The sequence below is a fragment of the Canis lupus genome, chromosome 12 (assembly GCF_048164855.1).
Source record: "Canis lupus baileyi chromosome 12, mCanLup2.hap1, whole genome shotgun sequence".
Lineage (NCBI taxonomy): Eukaryota > Metazoa > Chordata > Mammalia > Carnivora > Canidae > Canis > Canis lupus.
The window spans coordinates 2651691-2675228 of NC_132849.1; the positions used below are offsets into that span (position 1 = coordinate 2651691).

Genomic DNA, 23538 nt, shown 5'->3' on the forward strand with positions numbered 1-23538 from the left:
CTAGAAGGAGAGAACATCATGGAAAGCAGGCTTCCTGGAGAAAACATGCCCTTCTACCTATACCGAGGGACTCCACCAGCCTGCAACTGCCTCATTAGAAAAAAAACAGAGAAGTAAATACCTAGACTTCACCCTCTTCCCTCCTTCTGCTCAGCTGCTCATTGGCCAAGCTCAAACAGAAGCCAGAGGACATGGGAAGCTACAGATGTCGTCTCTCAGATAAATATCCTGAGAGCCTAGAGTGTAGTGCAGAATAGGGGAGGATGGATGCAGATCTGAAGGGGCAAACCCTGTGACAAGCTTGGGTCCACTGATGGATGTCCTACCGGCACTTCAATCTCAGCATTTCCCAAACCAACTACATCATCTCCCCTTCATTAACCTGCCCTTTCTCCTGAATTCCTTAGTTCCCTTGGTGTGTGGTGCCTCTTTGCTTCACTGCCATCCCGGACTCCCCTCTCCTGCCCTGCATATACACAGGTGCACATACACAAATCGTCTCTTCCACTGGCTAGCAAACTTCTGGAGGTGGGATCCTTGAGCCTGGACTCAGCGAATGTCCCATGAGTAATATTATTTTCTTTTCTAAATTGAAATACAATTAACAATCTATATTAATTTCACATGCACAACATTGATTCAACAATTCTATACATTACTTAGTGCTCACCACAATAATTGTAGTCACCATCTGTCACCATACAAGGTTACTACAATATTATTGACAATATTCTCTGTGCTGTACTTTTCATCCCTGTGACTTTTTTATTTTATCACTGGAAATTTGTACTTCTTAATCCCTTATTTCACCCATTTCCCCACCAACCTCCTTTCTGGCAGCCACCAGATTGTTCTCTGTATGTAAGAGTCTATTTTGTTTTTTAGATTCCACATGTAAGTGAGATCATATGGCATTTGTTTTTCTCTGTTTGACTTATTTCACATAGCACAGTACCCTCTAGGTGCATCCGTGTTGGTGCAGATGGTAAGCTCTCATTCTTTTTTGTGGCTGAGTAATATTCCAGTGTGGTGTGTGTTTGTGTGTGTGTGTGAATCACTTCTTTATCCATTCATCTATTGGACACAGTTTCCATACCAAGATAACATTCTTACAAGAGAACATCTGACATGGAAGCTTGCCCACAAGGACCATGATGCTCCCTCTGCCTCTTCTGTTCAAGGTTGAATGGACCACCCTTGATGAAAACACAGTGTTCTGCAGCTGATTTTTTAAAAAAGTCAAATGTTGGCCAAACATTATAATTCAGAAGGCAAGGGTGGAAGCTAGAGCTTGAACTTGCTGCTGAATTGTAGTGGACAGAGGGGAAAAGGAGGGTATGCCAGGTGAGGAGGCCAAAGAACAGTGGGGAGGGATTGTAGTTTGTTTGTGGGCCTGTGTAGAGAGGACCTGGACCAGATCAGAGAATAAATATTCAGAACCAGTAGGATAAAACTGAGAAGGATGGAGGAAACCTAGATTATGGATGGCTTTGGAGTCCATGTGCCTGCTGAACCTTCCTGTAGAAGAAAATGAAAGTGGAATTTCAGGAAGTTCTTTTATCATTCAGAGGGTGTGTGGGACAGACTGGAAGTGGAGGATGATGTGGTGCTGCAGGAACCGGCCAGAGAACTGTTCTGATGGTCCACTAAGGAACCCCTGGACCAGAGTGAGGCAATGGGAGTGAACAGTGAGCAAAGCATACAAGAAATCTCTCAGAGAGGAAGTGGTCCATAGCACTTGCCCACAGACTGTTGTGCAGATGGAAGGGGCTTGGCCTTCTGCTAACATGACTTCAGTTTCTGGCCTTTGCCAGGGGCTTGTCATTAACCAAGCCCCTGGAGTAGAATGGCAGAGAAAGGAGAAAATAAGCTCGTTTTAGACCTCTTCAATTTGATGTGAGGGCCTAACTGGCCCATCAGTCGCTCCCCATTTTGCCAATGGAGAGATCTAGCCTTAGCAAACTAAGAGGGGCCAGAGCATCTCTCAATCCTTCATTTTTATTGTTATGGCTTTCCATATTTTTACCTTATAAAAAAACTTTTTGTGTCTTAACTTTGTGCCATTTGGGTTTTGCTCTCTATTAATTTTCAGTCAGTATACATCAAGCCCCTGAACACATCCAGCCCTGCTGCGATGTGTGTGCTGAGGCGGGGAGCAAGGTATAGCTTCGGGTATCATAACACACCAGGGTACTGAAGCCCTGTGATTCAGGACCAGCATACTGCGGCTCTAATTGGTAATATTTTCTACTTCACAGTAGCTGAGCTGAATTGCATAGACTTGGAGGAGTAAATGAAACAAGTGTTTTATGGAACAACAGGCAAACCATTTAAATCTATAACTACTATGCTTATGTTTCCTGTTTTCTTGTCTACAGTGGAACGTAAGTGGTATCTATGAGCCACACAGTCATTTCGTTTTATGTTTGCAAATAACACCACAGATGATATTATATCCTTGCTCTAGTTCCTAGGAGACTTAAAAGGCTGAGTTGACAAAACAGGAAAGCTTAATCATTTATAAGGATGTAAACAACCAGATTTCCCCCACTACCACTAGTCCCAAAATGCTGGAATATGGAAGGAATTCATAGAAACCAGAAATACTGATTTCTCTGCCCCACAGAGACAAAGATCGAAAGATTACACAGTTCTTTTTTTTTTCTTTTACTAGAAAGAACAGATACTTCTCAGAATTGCCTGTAAAGTTTTGCCACCTCTAAAATTTTGTAATGATCCCAAAGTTTAATCCTTAAAATTGGAATTATGTATAAAAATGCTTCTAGAGGGACATCCGGGTGGCTCAGTCAGTTAAGCATCTGCCTTCAGGGCAGGTGGTGATCCCAAGGTCCTGGGACAGGGCCCCGATGAGGCTCCCTACTCAGCAGGGAGTCCACGTCTCCCTCTGCCCCTCCCCTGCTTATGCTCTCTCTGTCTCTCTCTCAAATAAATAAATAAAATCTTTAGAAAATGCATGAAAACATTGCAAAGTACTTATCATTTATTTTATAATTTAAACTAAGAACAAAGACTAAAGGTACAGGCAGACATGTGCAGACACTTAGGCTGTTTAGAACAGAATGAAAGACTGTAAAACTGGCAGGGAACGTTTCCATGAATGGGCATAAAAACGGATAAAGAGGAGGGAGCTGCAGGTCTGTCTGATAAATTTTTCTACAAATCGGCCTTTTTCTTCTAAAATATGCTACTCTAACACATTTATACGTTACCTTGCCCTGAGACTGTGCTGATTTGGTCAGTTGTGCTTTATGTAGCAAAACTGCTCCGATAGGAAGGGTCCATCGTCCTGGTGTAAGAGCATGAGCATCGTCTTTCACTTTCAAAAGTACTCGGATTTTGGCAAGACACGGCCACCTGTACATTACAGTGCCATATGTGAGATCCAGGGCTCTTCACCAAATTTCATTCATTTAAACATTATCCGCTTTATATGCCGTTTACCTCCCATGTGCTAGGACTGATTGTCTGAACTATAGAAATGAAGATGTTGTCCCTAGCCACATGGAGCTTGTGTGATACAATGCGACAAGCACCCTATAATGATAGGGAAGTTTCAATAAACACTTTTTTTTAAGTTATTTTGTTGTTGTTGTTATTTTCTGATTAAGAATGATATATTTGTCAACCAAACGTGTTGGTTTTGGGTTAGCCAGAACAGTATAATGGTGACTGTGGGCAGTTTGTTCCCTTGCTTGCTTGCTTTTTTTTTTTTTTCTTTCAATTTTTAATTTTTTTTCAATGATTTTGAGAGTGAGAGTGGGGGGAGAGGCAGAGGGAGAGAATCCCAAGCAGACTCCCTGTTGAGTGTGGGACCCAGAACTGTCCACCATGAACACAAGAAAACAGGAGTGTGAATGGTTCTGGTATTTCCCTCTTACATAGAGGAATTTCTCTCAGGCCGGGGTTTTGAGATTTGGGATTTTTCTATTGGCTTAAGGAAAGGAAAAACCCTGAGTGAGTGTGTTGTCAGAATGCCTGGATTCAAATTCCGACTCATTAAAAGTCATGACTAAGTGGGCTTGGGCTCCTTACTCCTTTATTTCTCTAGTGTCTATCTGTAAAAATGAAGGTAATTAGTGCCTTACTTCACAGCATTGTCAAGATTAAAAGAGCTAACGCACGTAAGGATTGAGAATGGTGCTAACACATGTCATGAACCCTCCTTATGCTTTAGCTGTCATTTATTTTTTTAAGTTCTTAGTTTATTAATCCTCTCATGAAAAATCTGCACAATCATCACAGATAAAGTCTGCAGAATCTTTACTCCTTCTGTTGTCCAATATCCAGCTCACTTTTTTTTTATTATTGCCAGAACTGCAATGGCTTTTGCAGTCTCCCTGACTTTCTTTGGCCTGTTCTTGGGATCCTTTTTGCTGTTTTCCTGACCTCTTTTTCTTCTCATGTAGGCTATGTCTTGCAAGTCTATGTTTGGGTTTGTTTTTCTTTGCATCATCCAAGGAATCCTAAATCATGCCAAAGCCAGTTGTCTTGCTGCCACCAAAATGGGTTCTGAATCCATATACAAAGATGACATCTGGGAAAGCCTGGATGGCTCAGTGGTTGAGCATCTGCCTTTGGCTCAGGGCATGATCCCGGGGTCCCAGGATCAAGTCCCACATTAGACTCCTTGCAGAGAGCCTGCTTCTCCCTCTGCCTCTGTCTGTGTGTCTCTCATGAACAAATACATACAATCTGAAAAAAAAAAAGAAAAAAAAGATGACATCTGGTGTGGTCTTGTCCATTCTGGCTAGTTTTTCCCAAATTTCTTTCTTTCTTATTGATTGATTGATTGATTAATTATTTTTTTCTGAATTCCTTTCTTAGGTACTGTTACCTTTCCAAGGTGAAGAACATCAATGACCATCTGTTTCTGCTGAAGTGGTCAATTGGTCATGAACCTCCTGCTCCAGATTGTTACTGTGTCCTTCATGATGGCAGCTGAGCTTCCAGCAGCCAAGAAAGAGAAAGTAAACAATCACTGCTTTAAAGGTTAAAAAAAAGCTTCCCTCCCATGGTGTGAACAGAGCCATGGTACTTTATCTATTTAGGCTGGATGAAGGGATGAAGAGTCCCCTGACACAGAAAAGAGAAGGTGTTAGATAATACCATTTTGCTCCAATTTATGAAAATGAGGGATCTAGTGGCACAGATGCTAAATTCTACCCAGTAAGAGCTGGCGTGAAATTTTTTCCTGCAAAGACCATAAAGAAACAGAGTATTTCCTAAATTGAAGAAGGGTTATCTACTGGGGCATGTTTTTAATACTAAGTCTGCTTTGTTTGGAAAGCAGATTCATTTCAGAATGTTTACATATTTTCACTTATTTTGCTGCTACTAATATTTGTATGCTACTTCTAATATTTGCTTCACAAGTCCCAGGATGGTAGCACCCATCCAGAAATCACTTCTGTATAAACTTGGCTCTTCGTTTATACCTTTATTTCTTAAAACTTCTCCTCCTCCTCCTCTTCCTCCTCCTCCTCCTCCTCCTTCTTCTTCTTCTTATTTGCTGAAAGGAAACCGAGCACCTTGAAAGATAGGCTGATTCCAGGTTTGTGGCAGGAAACTAAGAGGAGGAGTGTGGGACATCTTGCTGTGCTGGAAAACAAGGAAGCTATTAAGAACTAACGCCAGGTCAGAAAGACTCAGGAACGACCCAGGGTAAGATACTGGCAAAGGAATGAGAAAAAAAGAAGAAAGAGAGAGATGGAGCAACTATGGCAAAATCTCGACAACTGTTTAATCTGAGTGACACACGCGTGGGGGTTTGCTTTATTATTTCTTGTTTTTGTTTGAATTTTTTCATTTTTAAACTAAACACATAATTTAAACCTTCTTTACTGCAAAACTCTATAGAGTTAGACAACACAAATGAATAAAATAAAAAGCACTGATAGTTCTATCACACGGAGAGAATTACTGAACTACTCTAGTAACTTGTTGGAATGCTTTTTCGACATTCTTTACTGCATATGCAAATGTTTAAAAACTAATTTCTTCTCCTTCAACTTCTATCTTCCACAGCCTAACAGCACCACTTTGATTATATTATTTCCCTGTTTTCTAATCCTCCAGAGCTTTCTATATCTATTGAATATAGTTTGGGCTCCTTGACATTCAGGGGCTTCCAACATTGTTTCCAGAATTCCATCTACTGCCTTGTCTCCATAGACCCCAGCTACACTGGATAGCCTACATTTCAGTTCAGATTGGATCCTGTATAGATGCCCCAATTTATAATCTGAATGAACACTCAAGACCTTTACAATAATATATTTTGGGATTTCACGGTTTAGGACTCTGGATACAGCTAGTGACTCGTCTCAGCACAGAACCTAATTTTTGTGAAAAGGCCAAGCTGTTACATAAGCATTTTGCTGAGATCCAGGAAAAGAAAACAAGAGCATGCAGTTCAGCCTGTAAGGGATGATTGAAAACTAAACAAAGGTGGGAGAATCTGCCTCCACAGGTCATAATGCTTCTGCAATATCTGTTTCTGCTCTGTGGTGATGGAAGGAGTGATAGCAGGCCTCTTGTTTGGCTGAATACAAGGGAGCACGCGGTGCCCTCAAAGGTCCTAGCATCACATTCTTCTAGAATTAGAAATTTTGGTTCCTTGAACAAGCTTGTCCTTTGTTCAACTACATTGCATTGACAGCACTTCTCTCTCTGCAGCTACAAAAGGTAATAATTTGGGTAATTAAAAGTTTAACTCCATTGTTTCTAAACATCAGCAATTCTGTATGTCAATTATTTTGTGTAGATTTTTTTAATCACTGGGAAGATTCTTACTCTTGGTAGATGAATATTATCCTCTTGTTTATTTTTACCAAATTTTCTAAAAATTAGTCTTTTTCTTTTCCTGGCTCGCACCAGTATGGGTGGTCAAAACTACAATCCAAATGAAAATCTAATCCTAAATGTCTTCCTTTTTCTACCCCACATGCTTCCGAATGCTGTGAATCAAAATATATGATCTTCTGCAAAGATAATTTGAAAAATAGAATATTTATCTCTCCATATGAGTTGGAGAATGGAGGAAAAGAGGGGTTTATGTTAAGCTCGTATTCCCCAAACCTAAGAAAGCCCGTCATGGTAAAATTCCCTTGTATTGTAGAGCCTTATTTGGTAGAAGGGAATGGAAAACTACTGTTTTCACATATTTAATTGTTCAGTTACTTAAGGATTAATTAATTTTTAAAAAGATTTTATTTATTTATTCATGAGAGACACACAGAGAGAGAGAGAGAGAGGCAGAGACACAGGCAGAGGGAGATGGAGGCTCCCTGTGGGGAGCTGGATGCTGAACTCGATCCCAGGACCCTAGGATCACACTCTGAACCAAAGGCAGATGCCCAACCATTGAGCCACCCAGGTGCACCTTAAAGATTAATTTAAAATGTGTATTTCAGTTTATATTGTTGAAAATGGCTCAACTTCATTTCCTTGCATTACTAGGCAGTAGGTGATTTTTAACTCCTCCACATCTAAAATGTTATGAGCCTATGAATCTTTCTCTCTGATAACTATGGCTTTTTGATGTCTCAGGGTCACTACTCAGAACTGTTCTCAATGTAATGCATCATTGCTGTAGTGATTATTAAGGGAATGGATAAAATCTCTCAGACTCCAGACATCCCAAAAAATTGGCTGGATTTTTTTTTTTAAGAATACTCAGAACCCATTGTATTGTGCTTTATTCTCTCTTCTAGACAATTAATTGTGGCAAACATAGAACTACCTGACAGGGCCAAAGGATTCTGAGTTTTCATTTGTTAGATATTAAAAAAACCAAATCAGATATATATGTATTTATCCAGTCTTCTCTTTTACTCAGGTAAATTTTACGTTTTATCCAAAAGGACTTAAGCCAAAAGTAAATTTAATACCTTCAATTTTTTTCCAGTTTGATATATAATTGTCACATAGCATCGTATTAGTCTAAGATGTGTACAACATATTCATTTGATATAAGCATATAACATGAAATGATTACCACAACAACTTAATGCTTATTAACTCACATAATTACAATTTTTTCTTGTTTTTTTTTTTAAGATTTTATTTATTTATTCATGAGAGACACAGAGCGAGAGGCAGAGACACAGACAGAGGGAGAAGCAGGCTCCCTATGGGTACCCTGATGTGGTACTCCATCTCAGGACCCCAGGATCACGACCTGAGTTAAAGGCAGATGCTCAAGCACTCAGCCATCCAGGTGCCCCCCAATTTTTTTTCTTGTAATGAGAACTTTTAAGACCTACTCTCTTAGGAACGTTCAGATTTACAGTATTGTTAATTATAGTCACTATGTTCTACATCACATCCCCACAAGTTGCTTATAACTGGAAGTTTGTACTTTTGACTACTTTCACCCATTTTCCCTCTTCCTCTCCCTGCCTCTGGCAGCCACCAATCTGTTCTGTTTCTATGAGTCTGGGTTTTTTTTAGATTCCATATATAAGTGAGATCATATAGTATTTATCTTTCTGTCTGACTTACTAAAATCAACCAATTTGACACTAATAAATTCAAAACTGAATTCTTGAGACTTTCTCAAGTTTTACCACCTGTTTATCTTGGCTATTGCTCTATCAGTATTCTGTAATACCATGTTTAAATTCGCTTTAAAATAACTTCCTTTTGTAACACATTAACCTCCTAGATCAAGATAAACCCAGGCTAGAACACTTTCTATAGAAAAAACACCCCAATCTAGAAATGAGCTGAACCCCAAGTCTCTCCAAAAACTAATGTTGATGAAATTTCTGCCAATAAGTTTTTGTTCTAGTAATTTTTTTAACTATCAGCTTTTAATTAAAATACAATTAAACAGAAAGCAAAGCTATTTTTTTTTTTATTTATTTAAAATCATTAGAAGCGAGTGCCAGGGTGGCTCAGTTGGTTAAACATCTGACTTCAGCTCAGGTTATGATCCCAGTTTCCTGGGATTGAGTCCCACATCTGGGATCCCTGCTCGGCAGGGAACCTGCTTCTCCCTCTCCCTCTGCCTTCCGTTCCCCCTGCTTTGCTCTCTCTCTCTCTCTCAATAAATAAATAAATAAATAAATAAATAAATAAATAAATAAAATCTTAAAAAAATAAATAAAACCATTAGAAGCATAAAACTGGTACCTATATAGAAATGTTAAATTGTCCTAGTGACTTCTGACCTGTCCATCTTAAGCTTCAGATAAACAACATGTTTGTGTTTTATATACAGAAATACATATAAAGGGTGTGTATATGTGTGTGTGTGTATGTGTATGTTTATGTAACATGCGTGTGTGTGTTTTCACCAAATGTTGATTTACCCATCATCTCCTCTAAAGATAGTAAGTATTAAGTGAGGTTTAATTTATTACCAGCATAGACTACCTCCAAGTACCAGAAAATTCCCTAGGCCAAGTATCTCATGCCCTAAGTAGTCTGGTTTTGAAAGATTAACCTGAGGTGAAAATACTGAACTGGTGCTTGGATGAGATTCCAGACTGGTAGTGTAGATTCGGGAGTTTTAATTATCCAGCATACTCTGTGTAAGACATGGGCTAGGCCATGTGGGACATGCAGAAGGGCAGATCTTGATTATTTTTCTTTCTCAACCACCACCATCTCCTGCTCCTGCTCCTCTCCTTCTTCTTCCCCTCCCCACTGTCCTTCTCCTTTTTGCTCCTCTTCCTACTTTTCTTCAAACATAGTATTTTTATGCTTGTTTTTTTTTTAAGTAATACATGTACAGTTGATCCTTAAGCAACCCAATCCCCTGTGCAGTCAAAAATCTGTATATAACTTTTACTGTCCCAAAACTTCACTACTAATAGCTTACTGTTGACTAGAAGTCTTGACCAATAATAGTTGTTTAACACATATTCTGTATACTGTATGCATTATATACTGCATTCTTATATTAATGTAAGCTAGAGAAAAAAATGTTAAGAAAATAATACCCAAAGAATACAAAAAATACTAATTTGAAGGGATACATGCACTCCAATGTTTATAGCAACATTGTCTACAATAGCCAAATATGGAAACAGCTCATGTGTCCATTGACCATTGACTGATGAATGGATGGTATATACACACAATGGAATATAACTCCCCCATAAAAAAGAACTGTCATTTGCTTTTTAAACTTTGTGGTAATTGTTTTGTCATGTCATGTCATTCAAGATCATTCATAGTCAAATTTAAGAATCTTTCAACACTACTCTGTATCTTGATGAGAAAGGCCTTCCTCCATCAATATTATAAAACAATTTTACCATCTTTTATTACAATACTAGTTGGATATTTTTATATTTAAATATCTGATCATCTGAAATTTATTTTCAAATAAGGACTATGGCACAGATCAAGGATCAACATTCATTTTTTTTTTCTCAGATGGCCAGTCATTTGTTCTGTAACTATTGATTGAATAATCCATCATTTCCTCATTGATAGAAAGTGTTCGGTTTTTTTTTTTTAAAGATTTTATTTATTCATTCATGAGAGACCCAGAGAGAGAGAGGCAGAGACACAGGCAGAGGGAGAAGTAGGCTCCATGCAGGCAGCCTGACATGGGACTCGATTCCGGGACTCCAGGATCACACCCTGGGCTGAGGGGCAGGTGCTAAACTGCTGAGCCACTCAGGGATGCCTGAAGTGTTCATTTTAAACAACTTGTTTATTGCTATGAAACTTACATGGTAAGATGTATAATCTGAAGTATAGGGCTAGACTGGTTTCTGCATATGTTGATAACTCCTTAAAGTGCTACCCATAGTAAGATGTAGAACACTGCCAGGGCCACAGAAGATCATCTGTTTTCCCTTCTGTCAATACTCTCTCAAAGTAATCATGATTCTGACTTTAATCACCATATATTAGTTTGACCTGTTCTTGAAATTCGTATAGATGGAATCTGATAGTACATCATTTTGTGTCTGGCTTCTTTTGCTAAAAATTATAACTGTGACCTTCATCCATTTTGCTGTGTGCAGATTAGTTTTATTCCTACATTGTTGTGTAGTATTCTAAGAACACACCAAGATTTTTGTAGTTATTCTAACCTTAGTGGACATGTGAGCTGTTTCCAGTTTGGGGCTATTCTGAATAATACTTGTATAGATCTTTTTTGGAGGATATAAGTATTCATTTCTGTTGGGTATATACCCAGGAGCAGAATTGATGGATCCTAATGTATATAACTGTAGTAGAAACAGCCAGTTATCAAAGAGGTTGAATTGATTTACATTCTCATTGGCAGTGTATGAGAATGTCCACATGTCTACATTTTTTTTTTTTTTTTTTTTTTTGCTGACACTTCTAGGGTCAATTTTTTTCATTTTAATCATTCTGATGCAGCTGTAATAGAGACTGCTATTTCTTATTCTGAGGGTTCTGACGTTCTGTTCAACTGTGAAAATGTTTTAGAATGACCACCATGACAAAGAAAAGGAGGCTAGATTTGGAGTAAAAACATCTGAGTTCAAGTTTTGACTTATACTTAATGTGGAGAAATGTGTGAGCGCCTAGAGTAACTTTTCGGACTCCCTAGTATTTGGGAATATGGTGATAGCTGCCTCATAGAATTATTACAAAGATTGAATTGCTGTTTTAAAATTATTATGAAGATTAAATTATCTAGTATAATTAATATATCTGAAGGAACTTTGAAGGGAAAGCACTCGAGTAGACAAGTGTTTATTAAGATCCTACTGTAAGCCAGGTGCTATTCTAGGCACCAGGGTTAAATTAGTGAACAAATAAAGATTTCTGTCTTCCTGGAACTTAAGTTCAAAGGTAGAGACAGACATAAAACAATATATAAACAATTGTTATTATGTCTATAAAAAAGTGATAAATGCTGTGGACAAAGGAAAGAAAAGATGGAGCAGGGGCACCTGGGTGGCTCAGTCGGTTAAGTGTCTGCCTTCAGTTCAGGTCAGGGTCTCAGGGTCCTGAGATCCAGCCCCACATCAGGCTCCCTGCTCAGAGGGGAGTCTGCTTCTCCTTCTCCCTCTGCCACTCACTCTGCTGGTGCTGTCTTGCCCGTGCTCTCTCCCTCTAGAATAAATGAATAAAATCTTTTTTTTTTTTTTTTTAAAGAGTACAGTAAGGAGATCTAAGAGTTAAGAGGATGTTGCATTTTTTAGATAGGAAGGAAAAGTAGGACACATTGAGAAGTGACATTCGAGCCAATGTCAGATGGAGATAAGAGAATGAGCCACAAAGCTATCTGGTGGAAAGGGACTCTAGGCAGGGGAGAGCTGAGGCAAGAGCAAGTCTGCCATGTTGAAAGAATTGCAAGAAGGCCAGCCGTAGTTGGAGTGGAGACAAGTGGGGGGCAGTAGGAAAAGAGATCATAGAGGTAACTGGATGATGGTGGTCCTGTTGGTCATTGTAGGAACAATGGCTTTTTTTTTTTTTATTCTGAGTAAAATGGGGATACAATTAGTGTTGAGCCAGGAGTAACATGATCTAGTTAATTTATTTTTTTAAAGAATCACTGTGACTGCATGTGTCTAAGCCAGCTCTGCTGCCATGACAAAATACCATACACTAGGTGACTTAAACAACAGAATTGGATTTTCTCATAGTTCTAGGTATCGGAAGTCTGAGATCAGGGTGTCAGCGTGGTTGGTTTCTTTCTGGTGGGAGTGCTCTTCTCTTTTCCTGGATTGCAGGCTGCCTCCTTCTTGCTGTGGGGAAGCAGAGGAGAGATCTCTCTTATTCTCAAGAGACCATCAATCCTATTGAAGTAGGGCCCTACACCTGTGACTTTATTTAAAACCTGTAAACCGGGTTTAGCGCCAACTTCAGCCTGGGGGTGATCCTGGAGACCCGGGGATCGAGTCCCACGTCAGGCTCCCTGCATGGAGCCTGCTTCTCCCTCTGCCTGTGTCTCTGCCTCTCTCTGTCTCTGTCTCTGTGTGTGTGTGTGTCTCATGAATAAATAAATAAAATCTTTAAAAAAAAAGTTTAAACCTTAATTCCCTCCTTATAGGTCCTGTCTTCATATATAGTCACATTAGGGGTGAGGACTTCAACATACAAATTCAGGGGGATACAATTCAGCCCATAGTAGCTTGCAGTTTGAAATTTTTAATGTCAGCATTCTCAAACACACCCAAGTCAAAAAGAATGCCTTGAAAATTAACCACGTAATGATGGTATTAATGGTTTTGATGGTTTGCTATTGATGTAACCAGTTGCTCTGTTTTTCCTATTTGTGCCTATCCAACCACGAATGGACAGTATATGTTGATATTGATTTACTTGAGATTTAATTGTCATATCACAGTTTTAGATGTACAACATAACGATTTGATATTTGTATGTATTACAAAATGATCACCACAATAAGTCTAGCTAATATACAGCACCACATGCAGTTACAATTTTTTTCTTGCAACGAACACTTTTAGGATCTACTCTTAGCAGACAGTTATTATATATTTAAATGTGCCATGATTAAGTTTAGGTTCTTTTTTTTTTTTTTTTTAATTTTTATTTATTTCTGATAGTCACAGAGAGAGAGAGAGAGAGAGGCAGAGACATAGGCAGAGGGAGAAGCAGGCTCCATGCACCGGGAGCCTGACGTGGGATTCGATCCTGGGTCTCCAGGATCGCGCCCTGGGCTAAAGGCAGGCGCCAAACCGCTGCGCCACCCAGGGATCCCAAGTTTAGGTTCTAAAGTACAGAAGCAGCTTCTCAGTACCCATTTTACCTAGAATGTTGCCCTGCTTCTGGAACAGAATTCAGCTCCTTCTCTCCTTCACTCAATACCCAGCAAGGTCACTCTCCATTTTTCAATGGAAAATATATAGACTTTGTTTAGATACTCTTGTAAAGTATAAGAAAGGCCACAGTCCCCAGACTTTGAAGGGGATGTGTTTATTTTAAGCTCATGTGGTGCGTTTCCAATAATTTTTACCATGAAATTTGGGAGTGTACATTTGGAAACACTTCACCTAAGTTTAGCTATGTTAATGAGAATTTTCCTTCTGTTGAAGAAAAGGATCTTCTCCTCATGCTTCATATCAGAATCCGTGAAAGGCACTGTTTATTTGCATCTAATCTGCAGTGAGAAGACTCAACAGCCTGCAGTTTTCCAACAGGTCAACAAAACTAAAGATCTTACATGGTAGTGAAGCTCTTTTAATACAAAGTTTGTGAATTCCTTAACAAGTCAGGAAACAAATTCTGCTTTTTAAAAAATATTTTATTTATTTATTCATGAGACACACAGAGAGGCAGAGACATAGGCAGAGGGAGAAGCAGGCTCCCTACGGGGAGCCTGATACGGGACTTGATACAAGGACCAGGGGATTACTACCGGAGCCAAAAGCAGACACTCAACAACTGAGCCACCCAGGTGCCTCCAAATTCTACTTCTTATAACAACACACCCTGTCAGTTAAAAGAACAGTATGCTGTTTCACAAATTTTAAGGTCATCGTAGACTTTGGGTAGATGTTGCTTTCTTAAGAGATCCAGGAAAAACCTTGAACTTAGCACTCCATTTCTCTAGGTGCGCTTCTTAATAAACACAGCAAAATAAAGAACCTGTATAAGTTTAAACTTAAGTATTTCCCCTATTTTTTATTTTCTAAGTTCCTTCTTCTCACTGGGAATGGACGTTTCAATAAAGCATTACATTTCATAAAGCTCATTAAATACAATTGTAACAGACGTCTTTAACTGTGATAAGTCTCTGAAATTAAAACTATAATTTCTGATTTTCATGGTGCACTTGGTAAGTTTTCATTTTCACTGTTTCTACCCTGGTTCATGCCACTGAGCCTTCTCAGTGGGCTCCTGTACCAGATTTTTTTTTTTTTTAATCTAGAGTCCCTGATTCTACTGTCACCCTCCTTCTCTGTGGAGCCATCAGAACCATCAGTCTAAAACGTAAGCCAGATTCTACTATTCCTCTGAGGTCTCTTTATTGGCCTGGAACACTCAGGTCTCTGGTCTTCACTTGGTTCCCTCTTGTCATTCATGTCAAGCAAACTGTCACCTTCTCTGTCTCTCTCTATTTAAAGATTTTATCTATTTATTCATGAGGGACACAGAGAGAGGCAGAGACACAGGCAGAGGGAGAGAAGTAGCCTCCCCACAGGGAGCCCGATGCGGGACTCGATCCCAGGACCCTGGAATCAATGACCTGAGCTGAAGGCAGATGCTCCACCACTGAGCCACGCAGGTGCCCAAAAGTGTTACCTTCTCAAGCAGACCTTCTCCATGATTTCTATCTGATGTAACCTGTGTCTTCTCCTAAACACCCACCATTTCATTCTGTGTTATCTTTTTTTTTTAAAGATTTTATTTATTTATTCATAGGGACACAGCTAGAGAGAGAGGCAGAGACACAGGCAGAGGGAGAAGCAGGCACCATGCAGAGAGCCCGACGTGGGACTCGATCCCAGGTCTCCAGGATCACACCCTGGGCTGCAGGCAGCGCTAAACCGCTGCGCCACCGGGGCTGCCCATGTGTTATCTTTTTTAATTACAGGACTGTTCCTTTTGGAAATTATCTCAATCATTTACTTGCTTTGGGTTTGCTGTTGATGGACTTCAGGATGTGATCCCCTAAAATACGGCAGCTTGGCATATTGAATATTTGAAACTATAACGGTTTGAGAAAAGAGGAGAAGCAGGCAGGTCTCTCTGACCTTCTCCCTCTTCTTCTCTGAAGCAGGTCCTAAGAGGTACCCTCTCCAGACCCGGAGTAAAAAGGAGCATCTGGATATCCAAGTTGGAGGGATATCAAGAAGATTCTGAGAAAACAGGCTTTGCTGAGTTTTCAGGGTTTATTACTCTCAGCTCATATTCTTTGCCCTATCACACCTTTCTATGACTTTCAATTTTTCATCAGTAGCTTATAACCACTGAGGTTTAATCATTTCTTCTGGTCTTTATTTCCTTATGAAGGCTCCTATGTCACATAAAACTTAAGTAAAGTTGTATGCTTTTCTCCTGTTAACGTGTCTTTGTCAGTTGAAATTTCAGACCCAGCCAGGGACCTAAGAGGGTGGAAGAAACTGTCTTTCTCCCCTACACTGTCATCCTCCCCCCTGTCATCCTGTTCATTGCCATAAACCAACCCCTAAGACGATGCCTATTTATCATGGGCACTTTATTTTTTGAATAAATGTGTGCTAACTATACTAAAGACAAAGTACCCAGACCTATGGGAGAGACACAAACAAATCAGGGTGAGATCTTGCTCTCAAGGATCATGAGGTCTACTGGAAAAGGAAACACATAGAGATAGCATGCTTTTAGTTCTGGAGAAGGAAGAGCTGACATCCAGCTATAGAAAATCAAGGCTGGCCTTGAGTAGGAGATTGTATTTAAGCTGAAAGCTGAAAGATAGGTATTTTGGTATTTTCTATTTCCTTCAATGTTCTCTTTGTCCTGCTTTGCTAGAGGAACTTGACATCTGACTGCTTAACTAACCCCCTTTCAAAGCATGTTGGCACTGCACTCGGTTTTGAATGTTTCTATTGTTCTGTGATTTGGGCTGGATTCATTTAGTCATTTGCAGGTAAATGCGTCCATGGGAAAAACTGCATGTTTATATATGAAACATAGTAAGTAATACAGATTTTATTTTTTTATTATTTTTATTTTTTAGTAATACAGATTTTAGACAATAGTCTGTTTAACTGAAATACAATCTTCCGTGTAACTGCTTTTGTAATTGAGCATATTTTAGCATTAGCATACAAATTAGCTCACAGACCTCAGCAAATAAAAATGCTAATAAAATGTAAAGATATAATGGAACATTAATATTGAATTCAGTTAGGTTATTAATGTTAGACTACATTACATATGTCGTTTCCATAATACAGGTAAATATGGATGTTTTCTGAGCCCGTGAAAGACTTTGTTGACCAGAATTTTAAAAATTCCAGGTAATTTTATTATAATCTGTGGGAAGAAAAACAAGATGAATGTTCTGATGCTCCACATAGAAGGCAAACCTTTGTTTTATCTGTATACTCCTCTTCTCCCCCACCCTCTGCCACCATCATACTTGAGAATGACTTCACCTAAATAATGATTTGATTTATGATTACTAGTGATTCAAGTTTTCACAGAAGAAATGACTGAGGATATAAAAACAAGTGAAATCAAAGGTTTCTCCCTGCACTTGCCTTGCTTGGGCACAAAGCCATGCACAACTCCAGGGGTGCTGACCACACGGCTGCCAGTGTGGGTGATGGGCTTGGGGCCCTCCACACACAAACTGTACATGGCACCTCAGACTGTACAGGGCGGTAGGTAAGCATGAGTCATTTCAGAAAAATGGAGGGGGGTGGGGATCCCTGGGTGGCTCAGCGGTTTAGCGCCTGCCTTCGGCCCATGGTGTGATCCTGGAGACCGGGGATTGAGTCCCATGTCGGGCTCCCTGCATGGAGCCTGCTTCTCTCGCTGCCTATGTCTCTGCATCAATCTCTCTCTCTCTCCCTCTCTGTGTGTGTGTGTGTCTCTCATGAATAAATTTTAAAAAAATCAGAAAAACGAGGAATTTCTACCTGCCATTCTGAACTTTTCTAAGTAGAAGGGTTTATTTAGCTTTCATTAGGAACACTGTGTCCAAAATCATAAAACAAAACACACCCCCTGCCTTGTCAGAAACATTGTATACTAGAAGCAAATTAGTGTAGTCTGTTTGTGGAGGACACTGTGGATTGCTTACGGAAAAGCCGGGCTTCCCTTCTTCATATTTGCTAAGAGAACACCATTCACCACCCCCACCCCCTGCTGCCTTGCCCCAAGTTCAAATATTGTGCAGCCGTGCAGTTTATAAGATGCTCGATCTCCTTTTGAGCACCCAAGGGTGAAACTGGTTAAGGATATTTCATTACTCTTTGCACCTTCAGTTTAGGAAAGGGCATTTGGGCAATTTCGCCCAATAAGCTGGAGGGAAAGACTTGCTCAGAGCCTCATGGGGAGAGGTTTCCTTGGTTTCCAAAAAAGAAATGGGGGAAAGGAGACAACCACTTCTCTCCTTTTCATCTTTAAACATTGTGATACTTGTGTTGGTGTCTCTATAGCTGTCTTGGGACCTAGGTGGTAAGCAGCATCTTGAAACATATCTACGTTTATCATATGGATGGTTGGGAGTAGCTCAAAGAAATCTTGGAGATCATCAAATTCCATTGTATCATTTATTTTTGTTAAACCAGTTTCCATATTGTTTGGCTTATTAATACTCCTTGGTGGAAATCATAACTATTAGCCCAACTATAAGTTTAGGAAGCTGTGATAAACATAGATAGAATTTGGTTATTTGGTTAGGTGCCATTTTACAGATGGACACTCATAATGTGACTCTTTTAATTATGCAGTGATTTCCAGAACAATATCCTACCAGAATTAATTCACTGGAGGGGGCAGTTTATTTCTAAAATATTTTAAAAGTAGAACCTAGACTTATTAAGATGGGTGAATTTAATACTTAGAGAATTACAAGGGTGATGAACAATGCTTTTTGTCTTGTCACAAATACAACTAGCACAAACTAATTTCCTGAATGTTTGCTTTTATGCTAGATCATATGTTAAGTGCTTTCTTGATTCAAATAGCTCCATTCAGTTCTCACAACAACTCAGGTGAGCACTGCTATTATACTCCTTTCAAGGATGAAGAAATGTAGTTTAGGTAAGGTTAAATAGTTTACTCAAGATTATAGAACTAGTAAGTAGAAAAGCTGGGATTTGCAGTCTGACTCCAGAGCACAAGGTCCTAATCACTGCAGTTTTCTGCCCAAGAGTCAAGATAATGTATTCTTGGTTGAGGCATGCGGCACACACTGTCGGGTGCCTACTTGACATTTATTCTTTCTCCTCTCAAACAGAACCCCTATTTTGTTTGGGGTGACTCATGATCAATTTAATGAACTGTGGCAATCTCATTTTTTTTTTTGCCACTAGGCTACACTGGGCATGTGACCATTTTCTGGCCAATAAGGGAGATTATATTGGTTGGGGTGGGGGTTGCAGTCTGGGAAAGATTTTCTCCTTCATACACATGGGAGCAGCACTGTCTTTCCTTGCCTTCCTGCTTGTACAGTGACCTCTGAGGATGTCCTATCTGGAGCTGTGGCAGCCACATTGCAGTCAAGAGGTGATGAGCCTGGAGATAGAAGCTAACATGCATACGATGGTAGAGAACAGGCACAAAAAGAACTGGGTCCTTAGTGACATGATCGTGCTACTAAACTAACCCTGAGATTACTTAACATATGAACCTTGTGTTAAAGATATAATACATGACCTTATTCTTGAAGCTGTTAATATTTTGTTCCTCGTGGCCAAAAGTATCCTAATGGATGCAATCCAGGCAGGAAAAGACATTTCCCCCAGAGGTACTGTGAAAGTAGATGATGTGGAGGTTATCAAGATCTCATCCAGGAATCTGTTAGCTTAGGTAATGCTTCAGAAAAAATACTCCAACTTTGTCTCAGATCTGGGTAAATCTGAGCAATCTGTGTGTCTGTACTAGATGTTTCCCCCTTTTCTCTCTAGATGCACAATTTCCTCTTCTCTGTGTGACTGACTGAGATGGATTGCAGCAAAGGGTTCTCTTGCCCTCTGGCTTCTGGGTGGATTTGGCCACTGGGATGCACCAGCAGGAGACTGGAAGAGGGAGGCACAAGTGAGATAGAAATCCTCCAGCATCATCCTGGGGCGATTACTTAAGCCGACTGCATCCCTTGATTGAAGTTCACACATTCCTGTCCGGCTGCCCTTTTTGTGCTGAATTTTGGTTCCTTCCTCTTCTGCAGACCTAGGAGCTTACAGCCTGGGGGTTCCACACTACCCTTGGGGTTTCCCACATCTTTGTAAAGTACCATTTGTTTTCTGTCAGGCTCTGACTGATACTATGGCATGAACAAAATCATGAAACTTGATTGCTGAAACTTGGTCCACTCTATCTGACACATGATGAGATTCGGTGGAGTCATTCACTGTGTAAGTAAGGGCTTTCCTCAACTATTAAAGGGAGGCAGGAAACTATGAAATTAGGAGTCACTCTGCAAAGGTAAAACAAAGTCTCATTGCTCAGAGAAAGGTTTCTACTTTGAGGACAAGGAATCAAAGAAGGCTACCTGGAAGAGATGGCATTTGGACTCAGGATTTGCAAAGATTTTATTTACTTTTTCATGAGAGACACACAGAGAGAGGCGGGGACACAGACAGAGGGAGAAGCAGGCTCCATGCAGGGAGACCATGCATGCAGCAGGTCTCGATGGAGCAGCATCTCGATGGATGCAATCGAGACCATGCAGCAGGACTCGATTTCAGGACCCCGGGGTCATGACCTGAGCTGAAGGCAGACTCTCAACCACTGAGCCCCCCAGGAGCCCCCTGGATAGGATTTTTACAAGACAAAAAGCTGGGGAGAGTGTGAGGGAATGAAAATGCTCAATTGTTGTTGTTGTTGTTGTTGTTTTTGAAAAATCAGTGCTGAAAGGGACCCGAGATGCTCTTTATTCAATGTTTGCTCTCCCATCGCCGCCTCCTTTACAGATGAATGAACTCAAATGAAGCCGAGATTCGGCCAAGGTCAAAGCAGCGAGCAGAGCAGCCCGCAGGTCTGGCAGTTCCCGGGCGAGTTCTGATCCTGACTCCTACCTCCACATCACCCCTCATTTTGGGCGGCCTGTGGACTTGCCGGTCTCTCCACCAGAACTACGATCTGGCACAATTTCGGACATAAAGTCATCGTCCATATCACCAGCTACCGAGGAGGAACCACCCACCTTCCGCGAGGCGCCGTGCAGGTATTTCACACGTACCAGATGCCAGGCTCACAGCAGTTGGGAGGAGTGTGACCATCCCCACTTTGCAGCTGCGGATGCAGCGGTTCAGAAAGGTCGTCTAATCTGCCGCAGGTCGCACAGCAGTACGCAGGGCTCGGAGTCCGACAACCTGTCTCCGAGGAGCGCACGAGCGAACCAGAAACACGCCGCGAGTGCAAGGGGTCGGCTGGGAGACGCCTCCCTGGAGACCTCGGCACGTCGGGCAGCGGGCGCCGCGGGCCACGCCGCAGCCGAGCGAGCACAGCTTCCCCGGGCAGCGTCCCGGGCCGGCTCCGGAGCTCCAGCCGCCGCCCCGCCCGGCTCTGCGGCCACGCCTCCACCTCGGAGTTCTTTCCGCTTTCCCGGTCCGAGCGTTCGCTGGGCTCCAGCCGCCGCCAGGGGGGCCTCCGTCCGCGCGGCCGCGGGCGGCCGGTCCCATCCCTCCCCGGCCCCTCCCTCCGCCCTCCCTCACTCTTCAAACTTTTTTTCCACCCTTTAAACTTCACTCATCCCAGTGCCCGCCTCCTCCCCCGCCCCCAGCCTATCAGCGGCCCGCGCTGTCGCCGAGGGCCCGCCCCCTGCCCGCCGGGGGCCAATCGCCGGCGAGGGCGTCGAGAGCCGGGGCTGGCGTCCAGGCGCGGGCCTGTGACGGCAGCGCGCCGGGCGCCGCGCGGCGGGAGGGGGCGGGGCCGGGCTGAGGGCCGGGCCGGGCGCGGGCGCGGGCGAGGGCGGGGGCGGGGGGAAGGGCCGAGGGAGGCGGAGGGGGCTGCGGCGGGTTTGAACGCGGCAGTTTCCTGGCAGCTCCGGCGGGCGTTGGGCTCCGCGCTCCGGCTCCGGCTCCGCGGCGGCCGCGGTCGGTCCTGCGGCCGGTCTGCGCGCGCTTCTGCGCGCCCCCGACGGATTTTTCTGGTTCCGGCCCCTCCTCGCCCACCTCCCCGCCCCCTGCCCTGCCTCTCCCGCCGCTCCGGCGCGCAGCCCGGGGGCCAGCCGGCGGCCGCGACCCCGCCCGGGGGCCGCTCCCGTCTGCTTTTCCGGCCTCGCGCGCCCGGGGCGGCCCCCGCGGAGCCCGGTAGCCCCGGGGAGCGCGGCCGGGAGGGGCGTCGGGGGGCGTCTCGGGGCTCGGGGCGGCGGTCGGGGCGGGGGGCGCGGGCGCGGCGCGGCGCGGCGAGGCCGCCTCGCCGGGCTGCACGCGCTGCACGGGCCGCCGGGCCCCCGCCGCCCGCGCGGGGTCTCCCGCATGGTGCCGCGGGGGTCGGGATGTCGAAGACGCTGAAGAAGAAGAAGCACTGGCTCAGCAAGGTGCAGGAGTGCGCGGTTTCCTGGGCCGGGCCCCCGGGCGACCTGGGCGCCGAGATCCGCGGCGGCGCGGAGCGCGGCGAGTTCCCCTACCTGGGGCGGCTCCGGGAGGAGCCCGGCGGCGGCACCTGCTGCGTGGTCTCGGGCAAGGCGCCCAGCCCGGGGGATGTGCTGCTGGAGGTGAACGGGACGCCCGTCAGCGGGCTCACCCACCGGGACACCCTGGCCGTCATCCGCCACTTCCGAGAGCCCGTCCGTCTCAAGACCGTGAAGCCAGGTACGCCGGCAGCAGCGGCCCCTCCTCGTCGCTCGCCGCCCTGGGCGATCGCGGGCTTCCGGGGCGCGCCCGACTCCCTGGCGACGGCGACGGCGACGGGGACGGGGGGCGGTGGCGATTGTCCATTTCGCGGATGGGAAAACTGAGCTCCGGCGCGGCGAGGCTCGGCGAGGCTGCTCTGCGGGCTGTTCCAGAATTGCCCCTAGAAACTGGGTTTCCTAGATTCGTAGCCTCGTCTCCTATGGAGAGTTTTGGACCAGAGAGAGAGAGAGAGAGAGAGACAAAAACCGGCCTTTGAAGCTCTCCCTTGCAGAGAAGGGTCCTCCTGATCGTAGCGTATTCTTGGGAACAGCCGCACGCATTTTCTGATGGGGACGGAGGTTCTGTGCTGTCGAGGCACTTGGTGCCAAGGTTACCGCCGAGCGTGCCCAGGAGGGCTGGGCCGCCCCAGTGTTTCCTGCGCACCAGCAACACCCCGGGGCTGACAGCCTGACTCGCGCAGCCCAGGTGGCGTCAGGTGTCCGGGTATCCGTGCTGTGCAGTGCGCGATGCGTGGCGGAGTCGTGCGTGCTTGTGGGGAGCTGTTGAATGGTCCGGGCTTCGGAAGGAGACCTAGACCGAGGTGCCTCTTCCGAGTACAGCCTCTTCCAGATCTTTGATTTGACACAGATTTTGTAGAAGCGGTGGGTAAAATAGACCCCCGCTGCCCTGGTGTCTTTTATGCAAGTCAAGTCTGCAAAGCACGTCAGGTTTATCTTTCAGAGCATTGATCAGACTGCGTGCAGCGAGATCCCATGGCGTGCCGTGGCCCTTACGTGTGTGTGTGTGTGTGTGTGTGTGTTACCCACAGCGCTCTTGGTCGGCCCGGCATTGGTTAGAATGTGGTTCTGTTTTCTGAGATGCTTGTAACGTTGTGATTGATCCTAACGTTAATAGAAATCAGTTCTGCAGAGTGTGCTCTGTCTACTGGATTACATAGTGCATCGGAATAGAATGGGCTGTTTAATTGTGACTCGGGCTAGAGCGGTCAGTCCACCCCTTCACTGCAAAATGCTAGAAAATTCGGGAGAAAAATTTAACATGTTCTCTCCCTCACCCTGTTTTTTCTTAGCAGCTCACTTTGGAGATCTCTCTTTCA

At 43.5% G+C, this 23538-nt stretch overlaps 2 protein-coding genes and 1 long non-coding RNA gene across 6 annotated transcripts in view; 1 reads left to right on the forward strand and 2 right to left on the reverse strand.

The window, feature by feature from the left end:
• Positions 1 to 23538, reverse strand: part of LOC140600616 (uncharacterized) — a 487558-nt gene that overhangs the window by 68768 nt on the left and 395252 nt on the right. The gene's annotated exons all lie outside the window — the stretch shown is intronic.
• Positions 2984 to 22066, reverse strand: LOC140600819 (uncharacterized). Its single transcript, XM_072768949.1, has 5 exons — positions 21586 to 22066; positions 20825 to 21332; positions 5457 to 5619; positions 4856 to 4959; positions 2984 to 4713 (listed from the first exon to the last, which is right to left on the reverse strand). Exons 1-3 carry the CDS (start codon positions 22064 to 22066, stop codon positions 5466 to 5468), a joined length of 1143 nt encoding a protein of 380 aa, XP_072625050.1. The 3' UTR covers positions 2984 to 4713; positions 4856 to 4959; positions 5457 to 5465.
• MAGI3 (membrane associated guanylate kinase, WW and PDZ domain containing 3) overlaps positions 22013 to 23538 on the forward strand; it is a 236323-nt gene continuing 234797 nt past the window's right edge. For all 4 annotated transcript variants that reach the window (XM_072769095.1, XM_072769091.1, XM_072769092.1 and 1 more), the window contains exon 1: positions 22013 to 22400. In XM_072769095.1, the coding sequence (XP_072625196.1) occupies positions 22085 to 22400 (316 nt within the window). In that variant the 5' untranslated portion in view covers positions 22013 to 22084. The remainder of the gene's footprint in view (positions 22401 to 23538) is intronic.